Source organism: Mauremys mutica, chromosome 4, assembly GCF_020497125.1.
Source record: "Mauremys mutica isolate MM-2020 ecotype Southern chromosome 4, ASM2049712v1, whole genome shotgun sequence".
NCBI classification, from domain to species: Eukaryota; Metazoa; Chordata; order Testudines; family Geoemydidae; genus Mauremys; species Mauremys mutica.
In genome coordinates, this window is record NC_059075.1 from 133,385,347 (window position 1) to 133,408,912 (window position 23,566).

Sequence of the window (23,566 nt, forward strand, 5' to 3'; positions counted from 1 at the left end):
CTTCCAACCCTGATACTCTATGATTCTATGAAACACACACTCAAGCCAGCTGCTGAACTTTATACATGCAAACAGTCCTATTGAAATGGGACTAGCCATGGGAGTAAAGTTACTTGAGTGAGTAAGTGTTCGCATGATAGGCACCCACAGCCCCAATCCTGCGACAAGCTTTGCGTGGATGGACTCCTGCCCCTGCACAGAGTCCTACTGATGTGGGTGCAAGGACCCCTCCATGCATTGCAAATGGAAGGATCCAGCTCTGAGAGACCCACCACAAAGCTCCCCCAAAAACGGCAAGTCCCTGTGACTCATCTAATGAAAGAGCTGTTTACACTTTGCCCCCAGGCAGGGCTGGGAGACACTACAAAGCGTTGAAGAAAGCATGGCAATGCGCTAAAAGTCTCTTAAATATTTAGTTCAGATTTATTTCCAAGGTAAGTCAGTCTGCGACACTGTTTATATTAAAAACACTTGGAGGTTTGTACTTCTAGCAAAAATATACATTTCAGTTTGAGGCTTGTTACAACATTGACAACGAGCAAAAGTTCCTCAAGCGATGAAGAGAACATGAGCCCAGCATCTCCTGGGGGCCAGGGCCGGCCGGGAGTCACAGCAGCCTCGGGGCACTCCAGGGCAGGGGGCCGCAGGGTCAGTACAGACACTTTGGAAAGGTACCAATCACAAACCCATCAGTCCGTCATTCACACTTCTCTGGCCCCTTTCACAAGAGGACTTCAAAGTGCTTTACAAATGGGCCTCAACACCCCTGTGACGTAGGGAAGGAAAAGGACTAGGCGGATGAGACAGATGGGGAAACTGAGGCAAGAGGGGGGGCGTGACTTGCTAAAGGAGCGCAGCAAGCTGGCAAAGAGCTGGGAACAGGCCACAAAGGTCTCAACTTGGAGCCTCTTTATGCACTAGCCACTAGACCAGGGGTTTCCAAACAGCAGATTGTGAGCTTGATGGACTATTTGTTCACTTGACCGTGATTTTTACAGGTGGTGCTAAGGGAACCAGTTAAGTTTGGGAACCGCTGCACTACACAATCCTCCTTCAATTAAATGTACATTGAATAGTACTAGTGTGTGCAGCCATGAACCATACCTAGGAGGGGTATCGCCCCTGCGGGGAGTGTGTGTGGGGGAAGACAACGAACATAAGGGTGGGATAGGCTGCAGTTTTGGTGCAGATGACAGGTGGGGGTCTGAACCAGTTCCAACATCTGATACGGGTGCTTACTAGGGAGGACAGAAGCAGTGGGATTGCCAAGCAGCTATGGAAGGGAAGCAGATTATTCCTCTGCCTCAGATTTGTAAGACATTATTGCACCAGGGTAACCCATTACCCCAAAGGGGCAGGGAAGGAGTGTAATCCAGGGCCGTTAGCGAGCCTGCTCAGGACACCAGATGTGCCCTGCCCAGTCCTTTCACAGCCACCTGGTCTACTCTGAAAAGTGTGCAAATACAGCACTGCCTTATTCCAGGGGCCGGCTCCATGTGTGTCTCTAGAGGGCCCTTAGCTTACCTGCACGGAGCTAGAGTCTGTTCTGCCTTGTGCATCAGCAGATTTGTTACAGAACCTTTATTACCAAACAGGATGCAGGAGCAGAAAAAGAGCCCAGCTTAGCTGTCAGATCCCAGGCGGAGGCTGCAGGGAAAAAACTTTTTTTCACTTGTCAAGCTGAGCCCATTTTTTTCTGGGATCCGTGAGAGACAAAGATAGAGCTCCAGGCTACCATCTGGGCTTCCAGGCCTCCCTCTGCCCCCGATACACAAAGAAAGCTGGAGAGGAGCATTGAGGTAAACTCTCAGCACCAAAGATTAAGAACTGTGCCAGCCAGTGGCTCTCGCATTGCTTATACTGTGCTACCCGGACAGCCACCTGTTCATCTCAGAGTGATCATGGGTCAATGCGCTGCAGTGCTGTGCTAATAGTACTGCCACAAGGCAGCCTCAGTGCCATGGTCACATGGGAGCTCTACAAACACCAGCACAATCTCCTCCCCCACTCCTGGGCAGGCAGTGTTCCTCCTTTCAGTCTTCCCTTTACTGTTCCTGAGTTGGAGCTCAGTGGCTTCGGTCCAACTGTCTCATGTTAAGACTAGACAGACTCCAAAAGCCACAGATGGAGTGTAAGTGCTGCATGCAGACGGGACCTTGGGTCAGCTGCTACTGTCCCAGCCAGAAAACCTGACTCAGCCCCGACTCGCTGGGGATACAAAGTGAGGGAACATGAGACTCCCATTTCGGAGAGGCAGACTGACCCCCAAGCTGCGAGGAAGTCATGATGTGAGATTGTTCTAGGTTCATTAGGGTGCCTGGCCTTTCTGTCAGACCACAAAGCCTGAAAGCTAAACTGGTACTTGCGGCTGCCACCATGGCATCAATGAACAGAGAACTGCTTGGTAGCATTAGGTTGGGTCCAGCTGCTTTGTGCCTTGCCTGGGCTCTTCGAACAGGCTTCTCTCTCCACCCCATCATAAACCCCCGTTTGTCACCATGATAAATGCAGCGTTTTTGCTCCCCATCTCCCAAAATAAATAATACTTGGTATTTATATCACACTTTACAGCTTCAATGCTTTTTACAAACGCTAACTAGTTACCTTCACAGCCCCCCTGCAAGGGAGAGTCAACTATTAGTCCCATTTTACAGATGGGGAAATTGAGGCAGAGCAGTTTGACTTGCCTAAGGCCACAGAAAGACCGTGGCAGAGCCAGGATTAGGATCCAAGGGTTCAGGCATCTCAGAACAGCACTAGTCACTCTCCAGCAGCAGGTTTCCCTAACGCTGCAGCATCAGCGCCTGCCGCTCTCCTAGAAATGCGACAGAAGAGACCTAACAAGTCACACATCTTGTGCATCGGCCTGGCTGCCACGGGACTGCTCCCCATGCTACCCTAGTCCCTTCCCACAGGCTGGGGGCACTCTATGATCTGCAGAGCAGGAGTCATGCTTCAAGCTGTGCATTCACGAAGGCCTTTCCCATTCCCCATCAGCCCTTTACTTTGCAAAGGGAACAGGCCTCGCAGCCCCCACCGGAGCTCAGTGAATGGCACAGCTGCAGGGTGCTACATTTGGCCCTATGCCAGTGGCTCCCCAGCAGTTTCATTCTGCAGACCACTTGGCAAGCAAAGGATCTTCTCATGACCCACCTTCCCTAATCCCTCCAAAGGTCTCACCTGCCAAGAGAGATCCGCCCCTGCGCACACCCATCCCATCTCAGCAGACTGGTGCAAGTGGAGAGCTTTACACATGACACCAGCACCTGAACCTAGAGTCAAAGTGAATTTAGTGCTGGCTAGAGTCTAGGCTGCACCAGAGACTGAAGTCGTGTCCACAGAGCAGGGACAGCCCAGGTAGGGGCTGGGCAAGCTTCCCCTGTACTGCTCCACGAACATGCCCCAGCTCTGAGCAGGGAGGGGTCACGCCCTTCGTCCCACTAGGGGAGTTCTGTCTCCACAGCCCAGTCAAGCCGTAGCATCCCTGCTGAGAATGCCGACGAAAGTGCCAATTAGTGCCAGGGGGGTAGTGGGGTGGACACTTGTCCACTAGGAACTGGATTGAGAACCACCAACTCATTGCACACAGGCCACTCAAGAGCCTTCGGATTTCCTGCTCGCTACAGACCGGGGCTGGATCTGAGCAGCTGACCTGGGGGCCAAAGGCCACTTACCCATCCTTCAACAGCTGCTCTGACCAAGCTGGAGTGTGGCATAGTGGGATCTGCAGCTGTGGGCCTTAGGCTCTTGGCAAATTACCAAAGCAGCCCCTCAGCTGGGCCGATCTGGATGGCTTCAGTCTGATGAATTAAGCCCCCGAAATGAGTAAGTCACAGGTCACACCTGGCTCCGGGTCACCCCAGCAGCCCATGCCGAGATAGTTCAATGGAGAGATGTTGCAATGTAGCTTAGTGATGGCTCCGGCCATTGCTGACGCCAACTGTGCAGATGCGACCAGCCACAGCAGAAAGAGGAGGGACCCCAGTGATCGGAGGACACCAGCGTATTTATAGTGTCTGTGTTGATGGGGAAGGCACCATTGTTGGCCTCACATTGAGAGGCCTCCTCTGGCCATGCCACAGGCTGCAGCGGGTTGACCAACGGGGTGGGAAAGGAAACAGCAAGACAGATAAATTACTATTACTGTTTTCTGTGACACCCTTGCCTCACCCTGCTTTGCTCATTACTGTCTCCTTCACAGCACAGCCGACCCTTCATCCTCCTAGATCAGCAGAAACTTGAGTCATTCTGACACTTCAAGTCTCCTCTGGACACCCTGGATCAAAGACTGCAAGCAACTGCGGTTTTAGCATCTGCTCTGAAGACTAAGTTGGTTCTTAAAGAGTTACCGCCCGCTGCCACCCATCTCCCCACTCCATTTTCTAAGCTAATATAGGAGCGAGAGGAAAAACAGCCCTCCCCTTTGAAATCTAGGGGCTAAGAAGGACCAGCTCCGCCCCGGGAGGGGGTCAGACACAGGATTCCATGTTACAACCCACAGGAGTGTTTCGCAAGGCAGAGGAGAATGCACATCTCTCAAGGAAGGCATGCCTGTCTTGTGAATCCAGGGGACTAACCAATGGTCTCTCCCTCAATGAAGCATCAGTACCCTTCATCACACAGTCAGGCCTTTCTTTGGGAGACACATCCATCCATCGAGAGAGAGATGCACTTCCTTTTGTTCCAATGTCCTAGGCTTTACAGCTCAGGCCCTAAGAGTCTTCCAAGTGCAATACAAAACCAATGCACAATGAACAAGTGATTTAAGTGCTGTTCCTGGACCTGCCGGATAATCAAGGTACTGAATGGTCTCATTACATCAGACCATACCCTTGTGACTCTGCTGGTGCCATAATCCCACCTTCTCTGCAATGCACGTAAACACGTGGGTCGTTCGGAAGGCAGAAGGGAGCGGTGTGACAGCTGGGCTGTGGCAACAAAAACCTCACTTGTTTTGCCTTTGAGGTTCATAAGTGTGTGTTAACGGAAGCCCGGGCTTAGCACGCAGTAGCCACGAAATCTCATGGCAGGTAGGCCTATGTACCATAGGTAGAGATCATCTAGAAAATCGTTCCAAGTAGAAGAAATGGAAGACGTTGTGGGGGGAGGGCGGGGGAGGCTTCTTGGTCACCATACAAAGTGTTTTGCTCAGGATCCATGGCTTTAAAGGTCCTCAGTACATGTCCTTGTAGATTTCCTGCAGGAGCGGGTGCAATGAGGTCTCGGTCTCTGTCTTTTTAATCTTCTGCACCAGCTGCGCGTGCTCGGTCACCAGTTGCCGTAGGTCAGCCATCTTCTGGAGCAGCTTGGGGAAGAGGTACTGAGCGTCCGGGTGGTTGGCCTGCAGGTGGAACTCCAGGGCCTGGAGGATGTTGTCCTGTATCCCTTCCACCTGCTTCACGTCCATCAGGCCAGGGCGGTCTGCAGGGAGAGGGTTAACGCGAGTCAGAGCGCTATCTACACCACTCCCCTGTTGCGTGCTACTCGGAGGGAAACAGACCGCTGCTTCTGAGCAACTTGCCCCAGGCCATGCAGTGAATCAGAAGTTCATGGTCCCTAGCCCTGTGTTCAGGTAACTCCCTTCACTGGACATTTTTTTTGGGGGGGAGGGGGGTTTCCACCTCCACCTTCCCTGTCTGTTGTCTGTGTTTGTTATGGCCCAACCACACAGCGATGCCAGGGAACACACAGATCTTGGGAGTCACTGGAAGGCTTCGGTTTCAGCTGTATGTTATTCTTCCCCCTATTAATTCACTGGTTGCTAGCCCCAGGAAGCAGGGCACCCACTCTGGAGTGCACTGCCCCTGTTCCCCAGCAGGAATGACCTCAGACCAGCTCCCCCCAACCCACGCCCGGCCTTCTTAACGTGCGCATGGTTGGTGGGCCCCAACTCACCCCCGCACAGGATAATGGCAGCCACGAAGAGAGAGAGGTCGCTGTCGTCCAGCTCCAGGGCATTGAACTTCACGGCAAACTCAAACTTGGGCTCCATGATCTCGCTGAAGGGCTTGCGCAGGCTGCGCAGAAACTCCCGTGTGACAAACCCGTTCCCGTTGGCCACCAGAAGCCCGTCCTTGTTCATGATGGAGGCCAGCATGGCGAAGATAGCTTCATGGACCCCGTACTTCAGCAGAGTCACCTGGTCATTCAGGTAGAGGCCGAGGAAGCTGGGAATGCTCTTGGCGAACTCGGTGAGCTCCCGCACTGTCTCCACCGTGGTGCACTGACAGCGGTAGAAGACGTGGACCCCAATCTCCTTGTATGGAGGGATCCCGTTCACAAGCTGCTTCCAGACCAGCCCCTTTTCTGCCTGCCACAGGGTGTCCATGTCATGGATCACGAACGGCTGCAGAGAAGAGAAGTGAACAGTCAGGATCTCTGCAATGGGGGCTCGAGCTGCTGGCTGTACTGAGCGACTGCGCTTTTACCTATCCCTGGTGTAGAAGAAGATTATTCAAAACCCTCCACGTGCCCGCAACCTTCCCTTCCATTTTGTGGCGGATGCAGCTCTGGGCCTCCCAACTGCAAGGAGTCTGTAACTATGCCCCGGAAATCCAGCAGCAAGCACTGCAGAGCAACCAAGGTTGTCTGCTTACTAGCAGGTCACGGGAAGCATCAAGGCTTCCATTTCTGATCCTGAAGCCACCTCAGCTCCTATTTCATCAGCAGCAAGGCTGAGCGCAGTAAAGCTCACCAGACAGTCACCAGATCAGAGACATTAACAGCACATCAGTTGACTGCTGTGGCAAGCTTCCACCTGTCACGTTTGCATTTTATGCTGCACTGGGCTGCTGCTACCAGAAGCCTGTTGAACTGCAACAGCGAGAGGAGGTCTGCAGCACGTCAGGAAGCTGAGTGCAACTATCACTCCTCTGTCTAAGTTACTTTTAGCCCTGGCTGTTGGAGAAACCTTTGCAGCGTGTCAGGAACCTTGAATGGTGGGAGCGTGGTGCTGTACATGAGTCAAGTCAGCAGGGAAAGGAGGAGAAGAGAGTGAATTCCCCAGCTGGTTTCAAATGGAACTGCTGCAGTTCTTCGCAACAGAAGGTGGAGAGTGTTGGTACAGGGATATAACTACATCTCTGAATGGCAAAGCACTTCTAAACTGGGGGCTTCGCCACAGGGAACCCCACTGCATCCCAATGAACAAGGCTGGGGGATCTATCTAGAAAGACGTTTCCCCAATACAACCCCCCTACCCTCCCCCAGCCCCCCAAAAAAGAAAAGGTAATGAAGAAATCCATCAACAATGTCAAATACTTGATAGGATCGTAGAAATGTGGTGCTGGGAGGGACCTGGAGAGGTCACCTAGTCCAGCCCCCTGCACTGAGGCAGGAAGAAGTATAGTGAGACCATTCTTGATAGTTACCATCTATTTCAGAAAGACATTCCTTTTGGGCATATGCAAACCATTAACTCCTTGGCACCAGGATTCAGATTCTCCGAAAGACATCAATTGCCAGCAATGGATGTGCTAGAAATCACTAGTGTGAATGCACTTGATATAGTCGGTGTTATTAATTTACCACTGGTTAACCTGTTCTTAAAAACCTCCAGTGACGGGGATTCCACAACCTCCCTTGGAAGCCTGTCCCAGAGCTTAACTACCCATATTGTTAGTGAGTTTTTCCTACTACATAACCTGAAATTCCACTGCTGCAGATTACTGCTTGTCCTACCTTCAGTGGACAGGGAACAACTGATCCCCATCCTCTTTATAACAGCCCTTAACATATCTGAAGACTTATCAGTCTACGCATGTCACCCAACTTTGTCAACAAACCACTGATAACTACTCTGAGTAGTCTTTCAACCAGGTGTGGACCCCTTTTAGCAATTTCATCTAGACCAGTGGTTCTCAACCTTTCCAGACTCCTGTCCCCCTTTCAGGAGGCTGATTTGTCTTGTGGACCCTCAAGTTTCACCTCACTTAAAAACTACCAGCTTACAAATTCAGACCAAAAAAAACCACAAGTGTCACAGCCACTAGTACTGAAAAATTGCTGACTTTCTCATTTTTACCATATAATTATAAAACAAATCGCAACCCCCGGTTGAGAAACACTTAGATGGTATATAAAGCAGTATAAACAAGTCATTGCCTGTATGAAATTTTAGTCTGTACTGACTTCGCTAGTGCTTTTCATGTAGCCTGTTGTAAGACTAGGCAAATATCTAGATGAGTTGACATATGCAGCCTGTCCCGAAGTTGGGTATATATAATTGTAACTTGAGGGTTAACAGGTTCTTGTCCCAAGATCTAGCCCAGTAAGATTATTGTAAAATCATCATATAATTTGGGAACCCCGATGTGCACAGGTGCAACACTCACCCCACAGGAACACTCTCTCTCGCCACACACATATATATATGTATATACATATATATATACACATATAAATAATTTAGCAAATACATACACAAACGCAACAAGGCAAATAGAGATAATACAGAAAGTACATTTGGATGTCCATACTTACACCCTTATCTTTCATACTTAACCATTATCTTTCTCATCACCGTCATCATCCTCATCATCCCAGTGGCCATCATTCTGGCCCCTTCCAAGGTCTACATCTCTCCAATCTATCTGCTGCCCCGGGATGTTACTTTTATAGTCGGTTACGCTGATGCTGCCAGGACCAATGCATATTCAATAGAGGTCCTTATTTGTATATCCTCCTCTTAAGGTGTCTGTTTTCTATAGGTTAGTATATGTATTTGCTATCATGGCACCTTTGTGATTGGAGGCTCTGTGTGGAACCTTCCGGATGCTGGTGTCAGCAATGTTCTGTGGGTGGCTGATGTCAGTATTCTGGACAAAATCCCCCCTCTGGCATGCCACTTTCAGTTCCCTATAACGTATGAGTTACTTAAGTTCATCTATGCCAAAGTTTATACGCCTCAAGCCTCATACTATCTACTAAAGCCAAATCTTACAGGATAAAAGCCTGTATGTTCCTTGCATTACTACTCAATATAATAAAGCAGGAGGATAAAGCAATGAATATAATACAGGTAAGCTGGCTCACTGGGCTACACATACCCTCTGGAAAACCTCTTCATACCCCTGGTTGAGAACCACTGATCTAGACCAGGTTTCTCTTGTTTCCTTAGGAGAACGTGACAAGGGACTGCATCAAAAGCCTTACTAAAAATCAAGATATCACATGTTTACAGATTTCCCCCATCTACTAGACCAAAAACCCTGTCAAAGAAGAAAATGAGCTGGTTTCACAGGATTCGTTCTTGACAAATCTCTGCTGGCTATTACTTATAACCCTATAACCACTAGGTGCTTACAAACTGATTTTTTCATAATTTGTTCCAAATATCAAAGTTAGGCTGACTGCTCTATAGTTTCCAGGGTCCTCTTTGTTCCCCTTTTTAACGATAGATACTATGTTTGCCCACCTCCAGTCCTCACCCATCCTTCATGAGTTCAAAAAGACAATTGCTAATGGTTCTGAGATTGCTTCAAGTACCGTAGCGTGAAGTTCAGATCCTGCTGACGTGAATACATGTAACTTATCTAAATATTCTTTAACCTGTTCTTTCCCTAGCAACATGCCCTGCCCTGGAAATAAAAGCCAGTGCTTAGCACTGTTGTTAGCCCTCTGGTCTGCCCACCTGCGAGGAGCACTCACCGGGGTGCTGCCGGTCTTCCCAGTGAGGATGCCTCTTGCCTTCTTTTTGGTCATGTTGAAGTTTTTCAGGTAGGCGTCGTAGATGTGCTTGGAGAAAGCTTTCAGGTCAGCCACCTGCGGGTTCTGGCAGCTGATCTCGCTCGCCGTCAGACCCGCTACCAGCTTCCTCTTCTCTGCTTCTGGCATGCGGCCAAAACGAATTGCTGTTACATAACAAAGCGGGAATGATCAACAAGTCCTGGGAGAAACCACACGGGGCTAGGGACGCTCCTGAGAGGGGACACACATCTGCACTGGCATCAATGACCAGCTCCTGACAGTAAGCACTCTGCGCGTACAGGACCCTGGCTCCCATGGGAACCTCTGGTTTAAAGCCTTCAGTGCGACAGAATCACCAAGGCAGCATTGTGCAGAGCTCCTCCAGGCTAAGCACTGCCCTAGTGCATCAGTGTGAGGTCATTATAACCTCATGTTCCAATGAAGACTCCGTTTAGATCTCCAGTGCGAGCTCTCCACTGTGGTAATTTGGGCCTTCAAGAGAAAGAGACCCACTCCTCAGACAGGCACCGCTCTTGGTTCAATAAGAGGACTGTTAGGCTTTAAACTACTGTGTTTTGGATAAAAGCACAAGAGCTGTCTGCGCTGTCCGTTCCTACGCACACTACACATTCAGGAACACGCAGCAATAAGAGGTAGTTGCTTGGCACTCGGCCCACAGCCCGTGCTGCTATGGACGAATGAGACCAAGGGGAAAGTTGAGGCCAAGCACTGGGTTTGGAACAAACTAGACGCCCAGAGCTACAGGCCTGAATCCAGAGACAATTCAGCCCTTAGGATAAAGTGAGTCGTGTACAGCGTACTGTGTGGGTCCTCTCTGCTGTGAGTCAACTCTGAACCACATGCTGGCCTCCGCACCATTCCCTTTGTGCTGCTCCAGAGACGTGAAGAGTCCCTATGCACAGGAGAACCCTGAGTGGTGTAAAGGGGGCAGAGACAGCTCTTTGCCCACCACTGCTGGTCCCCTCTGACATGGTGGGCATGCTAGGGGTGTGGTTGGGGCAACCTTGAAGCTGCTCTGATTTGCTTCCGGGCCTCAACTGGCCTCCAGCCCCTCTCAGGATAGAAATATGGCAGAAAAGCACTTACACCCACCCACGCCCCTTCCCAGTACATCCAGCATCGCTGAGGCAAACAAGGATCTAGCCCTTTGTGTCCCAGGGAACTTTGAGAGAGCAGAGGATTTGCTCTGGTGGTTTTTTTCCCCCTTCAAAGTTTCCCTGACTCCCTCTACCCCCCCCCCCCGCCCCGTGCAGCATTCTGTGCACCCAGCTGCTGCTCCCTCCCAGAAGAGGCTGCACTGCAGCACTGTGCATACACAGCCTTTGTGGTGAAAGGCGCTTCAGGAAGGTAAAATACTGTTTGCTCTTTTTCCTCTGGATGCCCTTTTGCTCTGTTGTCACTTGAAGGCACCATCGTAGCTGCGTGGTTTCATTCAGGAATGAGACTGCCTCTGTCTGCACCGCTGTGCAGACCTGGCTGAGGTCTGGCCAGGCAGGACAATTTCTATTTGCACAAGGGTCTAGTGATTTTGAGCGCTCAGCTTGAGACGTTTTAAAGGGGCACCAATTGTCAGAATGTGCCAGGCACCTGGCCCCTTGAAACCAGGCCCCCCTGCGGTGTCTCAGTTGGGTGCCCCCAATCACTTCTGATAACATGGGGTACCGCATGCACAATCGCCAAGTGCCACCCACGTCCCTCACCATTGTGCGACATGCCCAGCGAGAGGCATTTCTGGAAGCGACAATACTGGCACTTGTTCCGGTTCTTCCTCTGGATTTTACAGTTCCGGTCACACTTCTCATATTCCAGCTTCATGCGGATCGTCCGACGGAAGAAACCCTGCGGCCGGTGGGGGGAGGGAGTGTGTGGCAGAGGGAGCCAGGAGGAAAAAAAAACAGCATTACTAACAGTGCCTCAGAACAGCATCAGCTGATGCCTGCAAAAAACTGCCTGCAGTGCTCCAGGCTTCGTGCTGCTCTGACCTTCTTAAAGGTTCACTCTGGGTGGAGAGGAGGTACCGGCAGCAAGCAGAGAAGCTGCCAAACAAACAGACCACTTTCCACTCGTTCCTCTTGGAACGAACAGAGCCTCTATCAAAAGGGGGACGATGCAGAAGGCATTGCCGAGGGCCAGGGAAGGCCTTGCTGTTATGTACACAAGTCAAGAAACCAGGCGGTTGCAATACCACACGGGGCCAGCAGGGAGAGACGAACAAACAAAGTTCTAACTTCCCAACTCCCTCGCTGTTGACTCCAGCATTTGCTAGCCCTGAGGAATGTTTGGCAGGACCCAGGCGCTGGCTAACGCAGCCCCTCCAGCATCTGCTGTGGGGGAAGGAATTTTATAGCCACGTTCAAGCAAGGGCCACATGCTCACAGGACGATAAGAACACAGGTCCACTGCTGGCCTGCGGCAGGGATCAGCCAAGGAGCCTCTTTAAAAGCACGCCCGGTGGTCTTGGAGTTTTGCTATGTGAAATGCAATGAGGGGAGAAGATCAGAGCTATGTTGCTGCGCAGCTGGGGAAGGCACTTGCCCTGCAGAGCTCAACTCCTGCACCACGTAGGACCCCCCCCAGGCAGCTCCTGCCTCTCCCAAGACAGAGCCTCTGCCCTTTCTGTTACTGTCTGTCGTTCCACTTGCCCACAATCACGATCCATTAACACCACAGCCCCACAGAGTTAACAGCAAGATCAGATGCCCAGGCTATTAGGAACTCAGTGGGTTTCAGTTTTAGTTCTCCAAGGTATCAGAGAAGGGCCCAAAGTCTGGCTCTGATGCCTTTGCAATGGACAGTGTCTATTGCATGCACTCCATACCTTGCAGCCCTCGCATGCATGCACTCCGTAATGAAATCCTGATGCTATATCCCCACAGACCCTGCATTCCACATTTAGACTTGCAGCGGATGTCTCCTCGCAGCCCATCTGGAGTTGGTCCGACAGGGATGGAGAAGAGCTCTGGGAGAGGTCTAAAGGGATACAAAGAGGAAACGGAAAAAGGTGTTTCTAGGCTGATGCAGCATGCACGTGGACATTTAACAGTCCTACAGAAGAGTGACCGAACAGAGAAGATCGCACCTCTTCTCCAGGTCATCAGAAGCCAGGACAGAAGCACTCTATGGGTCAAGCTATTGGCTTCTGCACATTATTGATGGGAAACAAGAGTTTTCATATTGTAACAATTTCATTTATTTACATCGTTTTCTTCCTTTTAGCATTTGGATTCAGGCTGGAAAATGAACCCCAATGGGTAAATTCCATATTCCCAGTTCTTAAGCACTAGCCCGATGCTGTTGTGCTGGGCTCCTCAGGACTGCAGGGGAAAGATTTAAGCAATAACAAAATATTTGCTTCACAGCAAGCTTTCTCTCCCCCCACTAAAACCCACACACTAAATTCTGGGCCTAAAATTACTCGAGCGTCCCTTTAATTTTTGTCTTCTGACTCTCAGCGAATGGCTGAGCAGAGCGAATCACCTTCCTTTTAGTGAAATGATTAAGCCTTTCAGGAGCTTGGCTGCCAATGAATCAGTTCAGAAGAAAAGATTAAAACAAGCCAGACTCCATTCACACGCAAGTCCCTGTGCAGCTCAGCACATAGGAACAAACCAGTGCCTGGAACATCTGGCAGGAGCTAACAGCTGCTGTTTCAGAGGGAGGCAAGCTTCCTGCAGCACTTCATTCACATCACTGTCCATGGGGCAGAAAATTCCTTCCTTACTCGAGACAAGCTGTGGCACAGGGCAAAATTCCTCTCACTTTAAGCTGGAAATTCTATTCTTAGTTATACAAACATCTGGTCACTTTCAGCCTCTTTGAGCACTCTGGGCTGAAAGCCTGGAGCTATGGAACTTACTCCTGACAGGGCTGTACCACTCTGGCTCCCCTGCACGCTGCAAGATTGGTTTCTTTATGCAGGCATTTTCCTTTGGAAAAATGGTTTCCATCCTGTTAAGCCAGCATCCATTGTTCATTGGATACACCTGCCCAGCTGCGCCCTTCCCACTTACCTGTATAGCTGCTAGAAGGCAGCGAACAATCTGGTCCTCCGCTTGGATCTGAGGTTTCACCTGCTGCTATCACTGCCTCTTCCTTTTCCTCCTTCTTGACCTCAAGTACTTCCTTCTGTAGCTGTTCCATAACTGATCACCCCTCAGTGCCAAGACTGCAGCCCCTGTCATAGCTCTGGCATCATCCGCGTCTGTCCGGAGATGGACCCCTACCGGGCTGTTCCTGCTAGCCTATGGGAAAGATGGGGAAATATCAGAGGTTATCAGCAGTAGAACAGCTTTTGTGCTGAGCTTCTACACCACTGGCACTTTATCAGACAGCAGCCGAGAAGGAGAGAGAGGAACTACAACCCTGCTAGTCCCACTCTGGCTTCCATGTCTATCCAGAAAAGGAAGCAGGGCCTTTGGCAGGTTATTGCTGTGGCCAAGACACCTACTTCCTCCTTAGAGAGATGCTTCTCTCTCTCCATACCCTGATTTTTACCAGCTTCCAGTACAAACGGTCCATTTTCATGTAGTTCATTCAGAAAGCGCTGATTTTTTCCACTCTAAAATCCACACAAAGTCATCTAGGTCAGTCCCCATTTAGAGCCCAATAGATGCATGGATCCAGACTGCATGCCATCCCAGAGGTAACTCACACTGCAATACAGCAGAGGGGACCGGAGCCCAAGATGCTGGCCCCATCCCTCCATTTGCAGAGCTGCAAGTACTAGGAATGTCCCACTATAATTCAGAGTCAGAGGGTCTGATGTCACAAGGAAGCTACCACTGTTGGTGCCTCAGGAGCTGTAGCTAATCACCTTCCGTTGGAAAAACGATTAGTGATGAGGGTGAGAGAAGAAAGGGGAAAGTAAACCAGAATCCTTCAGCGTAATTATACATTTGTTGGTTGGTACATCTGCCCAAATCAGGCACGAGAGTAGGCCAGAGCAATCCACGTTTCTGCAGAATCCTATCCAAAGCTGCAGGGCAGAAGCTGGACATATCATCACGTTGGGTCCTTCCAGAACAACACTGTGGAAGCCGGGGACAGACAGCAGCCAAGATGGAGGAATTACACCGGAGCTACTGCCTAGTTTGTTTATATTTACAGGCAGGCGCAAACACAGATGAGGCCAGAGGAGAATGGGAAGGCATACAAGAGGTCACCACTACTCTGGATTATATTGCACATTCCTTCCAAGGCTCTCAAAGCACTTCACAGGGGAATGCCAGGCTCATGAATCCCATTTAACAGAGAGTGAAACTGAGGCATGGAGAAATGCAGCGACTTGCCCATGGTCACGCAGGGAGCTAGTGGCAGGGCTGGGAATCCCATGCCCCGTCCACTGAACCACAAGGTCTGTCTGAACATATTATATTCCACTCATTAGGTCTGATCCTTCCACACCCACTAAGCTGACAGCTTTAATGATGTTACTAGGAGAGGAACAGGGAAACAAGTGTAGCGCCCCATGCAGCAGACACTGCCAGACAAAGACTGAATGCAATAGCACTAAACCCAGAGGCTGGCTAGACGCCGCAGGTCTCTCTGCTGGCTACTTGCTAGGGTGACAGCCTCCTGTGGGCCTCTGGGATCACACTGGTTTCAACCATGCTGCGAGAAGTTACAGCATTGCTATGGCTGCATGTTTCTTTTTATTCATTTATGTTGTAACTAGCTCCCCTTGCTCTGCCAAAAATCAGTCATTTAAATAGTTTCCTATTGCTCCATGCAGCTGCCGAGCCGCACTCCACCACAAAGTCTAATAGCGACAAAATCTGCTATACAGTCCAGCTAGTGTCTTAATCGCGGTCTTCCTTTGGGAGGATTAGCAAACTAGCCCCTCGCCTCCCCTTCCCTCTGACGCCCCCATCTCCTCCCCAAGACACACTGGGGCAAGGGCTAAGATTTCCTTTAGCCACACGAATCTCATAGTCACAAAAGTTATACAAAGAGTAAGTTGTGCATCTTCCGTGCAGAGATGCCTCAAAGTCAGGTACCTCTTTCATCGCCAGCCCAGTAGCTAAGGTGTGGATACTCTGCTCCCTTGGCTAGGCAGGTTTTAACAGCTGTGCACAAACACCACTCCCCACCTCTTGTCAAGTGCTAGATCTCAAAGTCAAAACCGACTGGAGCCCTGACGGTTCAGGACATAGGCTCCGGATCCCAAACGCATTCATCCTCCAGCCCAGGTCAGCATTGACAGGGTACGTCTACATTGCAATCAAAGCCCCATGCAAGGGCCATGGCTAGCCTGGGTCAACTGACTTGGGCTGCGGGGCTGGAGCTTGGGCTCGGAGACCCAATGAGGGGGCAGGGTCCCAGAGCCCGGGCTCTAGCCCGAGTGGCTACACAGCAAGTCAATTGACCCACATTCGGAGACTCAGTGTCACCGGTTTCTTATTGCAGTGTAGGCGCACCCACAGAGGCCTGGTCTACCTGCAAAGTTGCACCGTTCAACTAAGGTGTCCTTTTCAAACCGACTGTGTTACACGGGTGCGACTCAGGATGTAGGCTCTCCCAAGTCAATCGAAACCTTACCTCAGGTTGGCCTGAGTGGGTAACTTTACATGCATAAGTTAAACCACAGAACCATGATTAAAGTGTCCCCAAGGAGGCTTCGCATCACTTGAACTACATTGGTTTTTAAACCCATTCAAGTTAAACCAGTGCTACTCCTGTGCACAGACAAGCCCTGAAAGTGGGATGTCATCTGCTGGCAGCAGGGTGGCCTGCGGGAAGTGAGCTGGTGGATCTCAGCCCAGATCCTAGATGGCCATACCAGAAAGGCCCATCACTGGAATTGACACTAATCAGCCTCCCTTGCCGAGAGCTTTGGCAGAGAAGCCAAGGACTTCACTAGACAGACCACTGAGCCTGAACCTACCCTTCCCTGCAGCGGTGACCCTCCCAGAGCAGAATTAGACACACTGGCAGGGCAGTAGAAGCAAAACTTGCCCTGACGCTGCCCATGCTGTATATGGTCCATGCTGTCATTGCCTTGGGCATATTATTCATTTGGAGTAAGGAAACAAGACAGTCCTGTCCTCAGCCCCCTTCTGCTAGTCCTCTTAGCTCACCGCATCCCACATTCCTGGGAGATGTGCCTATGTCCATGCACACTACCTTTCTTCCACTGCTGGAGCACTTAGATTGCATCCAGGTCCTTTTATTTACATGGGAGCTCGCAGCACAGGGCAGGTCACAGCTCACGTGCAAGGAGAAAGTTCTGCGAGACAGAGAAAGCCCAAGATGGTGTTGAAAGATCACAAGTCAAACTAGAGCATGAAGGCAAATGCACATCAAGCTCTATGTCCGAACCACGTAGAGAGCCAGCACTTGGAGCACAAGTCCCAGACCCTACAGTGCCTGTTCAGTGAGAGTTCCCCATATCTACGAATTGCAAGAGGCTGAAGGCAGGAGTGCTTTGATCGCAAAGTCTCAACTCTCTCCCCCCAGGGATTTAGTACTATTCACTGATACATTTCAAGCGTCTGGGGAAGGTACATTCCAGGCTCCTGGTAAGCATAACTACCCCGTTTTCGTTTCCAGTGGAGCCAGGCAGAGAGGCAGAATACTGTACAGTCTTAAACAAGTGCAGAGAGCTCCCTTTCAGTGCCTCCTCAAGAATACTGAGGGACCATTCACATGCGGTGTTATTGTTGGCACACCCGCCTGGTAGGATGTGGTACACGCGGAGGGAAAACTATTCACCGTAGTTTGTGTGTAAGGAGCTGAATTTTTAATACCTCTCTCTCTCTCTCCACACACATTATATATGTATATACACACACACACACACACACACCTCCCCCAAAAATCTATCCATCTCTAAATGAATGCACAAGCTTCAGGAAAATCCTGTTGCCTGGAACATCTGGTGGGGGGCTGGGAGGAAAAGTCTGTGTAGGAGAAGCAAATAGTCTACAGTGGAACCCACACCCAAGCACATTGTTCAGCCTCTGATTAGCTACCTTTTGTCTCTGGGATCCATATGGGAGGGCAAGCATAGAGGACTTATTTTAAACCGAGTGTCTACGCAGTTCCCATTAGCTTCATCATTTTCACAGTACGTTGCCATTGGAATAACACTGCCACATTCCTCCAGATGGGTTTTAGGCATGCAGTAATTCACACCTTTTGGCAGCCTGTAAAATAATATTGTACATGACTGACAGCTGGCTGCTCTGGGTAGGCATTACCCAGACTCTGAATCAGGGACAGCATCGTCTTCACCCATTGCTTTAAGTGGGCCAGTTTTGCCTAGAGCAACACAGGCCAGGCTCAATTCCTGGAGGTTTTGGGGGGTGAATGTTAGGATAGTGAAAGGGGTTGAACTGACAAGCCTGCAGTCTACTATTTAACCACAGCACAGGAAACGCAGAGAGAACGATATTACAAGCTTCACCCCACATTGCTTCTCTACAGGACTTTGCAACTGGGAGGGACACCATCTCTTTAGGTTTGAAGATAGATCAGTCTCCCCAGCCCATGCTGTTCTTGGTCTCTCTGCCGCCAATTAATGCCAGTTGCAATGGCAGCTTTTGTAATATGGACTCGGCCCCTGAGACCCATGAAACCATTTTCATAAAGGCCACTGATGAGCTGAGAACAATTTTTGGTCATTATCAGTCAGGGCTGGATATGAACGCACAGCCTAGAGGTGAAACGTATGGGGAAGTTGTAAATTATTCCCAGTAATGTGCTTAGTGATCTAAGACAACCTGGTTTCTAGGCCCCGCTCTGCCAATAACCTGCTATGTGACCTTGGGAAGTCACTTCCCTTCTCTATGCCTCATGTCCCCAATCTGTAAAATGGGTCCAATGTTCCTGCCCCCCCACCCCTGAAGAGTGCTTTGACATCCATATAGACAGAGAATGCCTATATGAGTGTTATGTAATAATATTATGGTATTATTATAGCCCATCAGCAAAAGCCAGGAGCTCTTTAACCTGATCAGTGGAAGTGCCACAGAATTATTTATACTCCTGTATTTTCTCGTCGTCCTTTCCCTGCATTCTAAACAATTACCGAGGGAGATAAAAATAGGGATTAATTTCTTACTGGAAGGAGGACGCACTTAAGAACCTCAGCAATTTCACTGGCTGAAAGTAAAGCCAAACAGCATCCAAAGGAAAGCTAACGCGGTAAGTAGGAAAGCAGCTGTAAACAGAGAAGCAATCGATACAAAGTGACGGAAGTGGAGGGGAGCAGGGGCACAAAGATAGAGTGAGAGCTGTGAACCGTTTTGAATGATCGGCGCGCAGAGCACAACAACGTGGAAAAACCGACTTCTACGTGGCTGTGCGGTTAGTGGGGGACTGGCTGCTTGGTGGCCTCTATGAAATGAGCTGGCGAGGCTCAGGCTAGTGATAGAGAAGGTTGGCCTACTGGTTGGGATGCTACCCTGGGACTCTGAGGACCCTGGTTTAATTCCCTGCTCCACCACAGACTCCCTTTGTGACCTTGGGCAAGTCCCTCTTAGGGTACACATCTACACTGCAACAAAACACCTGTGGCTGGCCCCTGTCAGCTGACTCAGGCTGACTCTCCTCCATGGTGGGGTCCCAGGGCTCAGGCTCCAACCCAAACATCTACGCTGCAATTTTATACCTCTGCAGCCTGAGCCCAAGTCAGCTGACATGGGCCAGCCCTGGGTGTTTTGCTGCAGTGTAGACATACCCTTAGTGTCTTTGTGCCTCAGTTCCCCATCTGTACAAGAGGGATAATAGCACTGCCCTGCCTCACAGGGGGGTGATGAGGATAAAGAAAGACTTGGATTACATAGTTCCCGGGGGACTGTGTCCACATCACACAGCTTAGGTGGCTAACTAACCACCAAGATGCTGAAGTCCCCTTTCGTCTCTAGAGATGGCGCCACAAAAAGCAGAGGTCACGTGTTAGCGTGGGCCGCTTGCTGTGCCGCTGCCTATCCTGTACCTGTCCCATGGTCAGAGTGCCATCAGTGGGACACGTTCCCCAACACTAAGGAGAAGCCACAGCATCCGATCCGTTAACGAAGAGGTTGCGTCATTAAAATATTTAAGCGTGTTCGTCACAAGTGGCTTAAGAAACAAACATGATGATGCTTCAAAAGCTGCCTCCACACTGCACCGGTGCCCAGCGCTTGCCCTGCTCAGTCGATTCACATTCGGTACGTGGTGTTGATTACACAGGGCCTAATCTTTTACTCCTTCCACAGAATAACCTCCCAAGGGAGGGGGTAAAATCCACAGAGTTCTCACTTATTTGAGCAACAGAAAACTTGAGGTAAATTCTTTGGAGCAGGGACAGTCATTTTCTATGTTTGTACAGCCCCTAACACAACGGGACCCCAATCCCAATCAAGGTCCCTAAGCACTACTACACAAACCACCAATCCCCTTTCAATTGCCTCTCCAGCCAGCTTTACAGAATCACAGCCCAATTTTTTCCCAGATGCAGGTATCTTACGTAGAACACCCAAATGAGTCACCCGATTTTGCATCCGACAAAGTGGGTATTCACCCACGAAAGCTCATGCTCCAAAACGTCTGTTAGTCTATAAGGTGCCACAGGACTCTTTGCTGCTTTTACAGATCCAGACTAACACGGCTACCCCTCCGATACCTGATTTTCAGAGGTGCTGAGCAGCCATGAGTCCCAGTGCAGGTGCTTGGCATCTCTGAAGACTCAGGTCACTTTTATTTAGGTACCTACATACAGATTTAGATGCCTAACTTCAGGCACTCAAGTTTGAAAGGTTCAGACACAAGGTTTGAAGTGCCATGCAAAAGATGCCAAAGTCTGCTTAAATTAATCGAGAAAAGTAGCAAGCTTCTCGATTTCTCAGAGCACTGGAATCTTCCACCGCACACCGCAAGTTAATTTACAGCCTTAATACCCAGCAAGCTGATGACAATTGTCTCCATCTCCAAAGATGCTTTATGTAAACGGTCCCAAGGCAGTAGGACAATCAGAATGAAATCCTAACCCACAAATCCCTTCAAAGCACAAAGGGTGGTGTTGGCTGATAGGACTGTTGGTTTAGGATTACAAAGATTATAAGCAAATAAAATCTAGTTACTCCCCCACATCTTCCAGATTCTTTCCAGCACAAGTTACTCTCTCCAAGAACTGCAGTTTAGGTTCAGGCTTTGAGGAAGTTTTACCTGGCTCAGTGCAACGCAGAAACCGGTCCTCTCTTCCACTTCCCTGCCTGGATAGAGATGAGTGCCGCATCAACAGCTCACTTCTGCAACACTGATACTTTATCAGGCTTTTCACTGCCCAGGCTAAGTAGGGAACCTGTAACAGCCCGGTCATCCCCTGACCAGATCCCCTGGTTTGTTTATTCCCAGGGGGAAGGATTAAAGCCAGGGAGAAAGTTACATACAACGGACACCCAGTCAAGCTAGTGTCTGTCTAGCTTCTGAGCACGCAGAGCACAACTGGAAAGAACTCGGGGGTGGGAGGTGACAAGGGCAGGGCCCTAATATGCTCCCATTGCAGTATCACGACCAGCAGATGGGGATTCTAGGCCTGGGAGGTGGGTATGGCATAGTCGGGGGAAGATTCCCCTCCATGAGAACAAACCCATTTTACATAAACAACTACACAAAGGCACGGTACTAAAATGGGGAGCGGGGGTTATGAGGAGGTCACACAGACTCCTTCCTAAATCTTCCCTGAGCCTCTCTGGGGAATCAGACGCCTCTTAAAGCTGTTTCTTAGCCTGTGGGATGAGGTGGGGGGGGGGGCCTCACAAACCCACAGTTAAAATAGCAAAGGGTGAGAAAGTCACGACTCCTGATCTGCCACGCCTCTCCCCCCCACCCCACAAATTCAAATATGCTCCTGTAGCTGTAGTTAAAGCAGCAGGTGGATCCTCAAAAGCCACCCACCCTCTCTCCCTGTTTTCATAGCATCCCCTGAAGCAGTCAGCGACAGGAGCACCTCCTATTTGTACAAGGCTGCGGGCTCAAGTACAAGCCTGCTGACCTACCTGTCTCTCCTGTGCTCTTGCAGCTCTCAGCTAAGCTGCAATAGCGCATGCAAACTCACCCATGGACCCCCCTATGCCACTGCAAACAGTACAGGGCAAGGAGAGGGAGGCACAAGACAAAAGGGTAAATCAGAGGGCAAACCGAGGAAAGAAACAAACATAAGAACAGGGAACAGAGTCAGGTAACGAGAGAATCAATGTGCAGAAAGACAGCCTGATGCAGCTGTGCCCACGGCATGGAACACAGGGAACAGACGCTGACGCACAGCTGGCCACCCATCAAAGGGGGGCTCCACCCCCTAAGAGTAATAAGCTATTCAGAAAGGTCTGAGGGGGCTCCAACATAGAGGAAGCAGTTTCCAACACCCAGGGTGAAATCCTGACCCCGCTGAAGTGAACGGCAAAACTGCCATTGACTTGAAACTGGACTAAGCTCTCACCCCGGGAGTTAGTAACTGCAGCTCACAAACGTGGGCTTAAGACTGGTCCCAGTTCATTAGCATCCAGATCTTGTGGCTAGGCTCGCAGTAGCTGGAAGTTCAATGAGGAAGTGCCCATGTCACTTGTGTCCTAGCGTAGGAGGAAGAATGGAGTGACGTCCAAGTTTCTCTCCAACATTAAACCAATACATCAGCTGCAAGTCATCATGAGAAAGGTACATGCATACAGGCACGTACATACAAAGTGTTGGAAGCCAGAGGGTCGGCAGACATAGCGACGGGGGCAAGGAAGGGCTACTAATAATGACAACGTCATCTGAAAATTTAAAAGACAATTAATGACTCATGTCTTCCCAATACCGTTTTGTTGCTGATGAACTCGACCAACAGGCAATTTCTCTGCACCCACTGAGGCAGACCCCAACACAAACAAGTTTCCATCCAGGAGGGCAAGCCTAACAGTGTGTGCATTTATTTTAAATTCAGACATTTACAGAATGCATACCTAAGTTAGATGCAATGCCTGGCAAGTCACCCTGTTACTGCTTTCCATGTCAGAGCCAGGTCCCTCCTTATCCCCATTCCCCACAGATGTGGGACTCCAGTCACAGCCCGGTGACAACGTCAGACCCAAACCTCCTCCTGCAGGGTAGCAGAGCCAGCAGAAAAACTCCCCTTCTCCAGCAGAGATTTCCTTCCGTGACACTAAGGAGCAACCCAGGAGTTGCATGATGAATCCGTGTTTAAAATGGAAGCCAACCAGTGCTGGGCACTTTTGTTCATTTGAATCAAACAAAACCCGTTAGCAAGATCCCACACAGGGTCATAAGGAGCTCATGTGTACTTAGATTGTAAGCTCTCTGGGGGCAGAGGCCACCTCTGTCTGCACACAACCAAGCACAGTGGGGACTTGGTCCAGGACTGGGGCTCCGAGGTGCTAGGATAAGACAATAACGACACACGTAGTGTGTGTCATTTGGTTTTTCTGAAACGTCTATAAGACAGCTGTTTCTGCAACACATGGCACGTACTGAGTCCATAAGGGCGTGTGGTGGAATAAAAACGGTTTGGCTGGCACTTGTTAATGATGATTTGAAGTCCACTGAATAAGGTGCCTATACCAGGCTGATAAAACCTTTACACCATGCTAACATGTCCTGCCTCTCTGCACACAGAGTTGTAAAAGCCAAATAAACTCCCTTAAGCTAACAGAGTGACTCAGGAGAGGTAACTAAGGTGCAAACACAAAACTGCTGTATGTTGGCTTTCAGTCCTGAAAGTCCAGAACACCGCCTTCGTTATCTAATGAATTCTCAGCAGAGTCTAGCATGTGTCACCCCTTTCACCTACTTGGAAGTCACTGGCATGCAAGCTGCACATTGCAACAGAGGGCACTTGAGTAGCAGTCACTAGAACTGTTCCTTCCATCAGCATTTC

The 23,566-nt window shown here is 49.9% G+C and overlaps 1 protein-coding gene across 8 annotated transcripts in view; it reads right to left on the minus strand.

Annotated features, from left to right (window-relative positions):
• Positions 1-404: 404 nt before the first annotated feature.
• The window catches only part of PPARD (peroxisome proliferator activated receptor delta), a 42,470-nt gene continuing 19,308 nt past the window's right edge, over positions 405-23,566 (minus strand). For 7 of the 8 annotated variants that reach the window (XM_045014076.1, XM_045014072.1, XM_045014074.1 and 4 more), the window contains 6 exons: positions 13,719-13,949; positions 12,527-12,678; positions 11,409-11,547; positions 9,649-9,851; positions 5,896-6,346; positions 405-5,421 (listed from right to left, as the gene is read on the minus strand). In XM_045014076.1, coding sequence (XP_044870011.1) covers positions 5,174-5,421; positions 5,896-6,346; positions 9,649-9,851; positions 11,409-11,547; positions 12,527-12,678; positions 13,719-13,848 — 1,323 coding nt within the window. In that variant the 5' untranslated portion in view covers positions 13,849-13,949 and the 3' untranslated portion in view covers positions 405-5,173. Of the gene's footprint in view, positions 5,422-5,895; positions 6,347-9,648; positions 9,852-11,408; positions 11,548-12,526; positions 12,679-13,718; positions 13,950-17,678; positions 17,698-23,566 lie in introns of those variants that run through there. The other variant, XM_045014078.1, reaches the window with a different exon arrangement.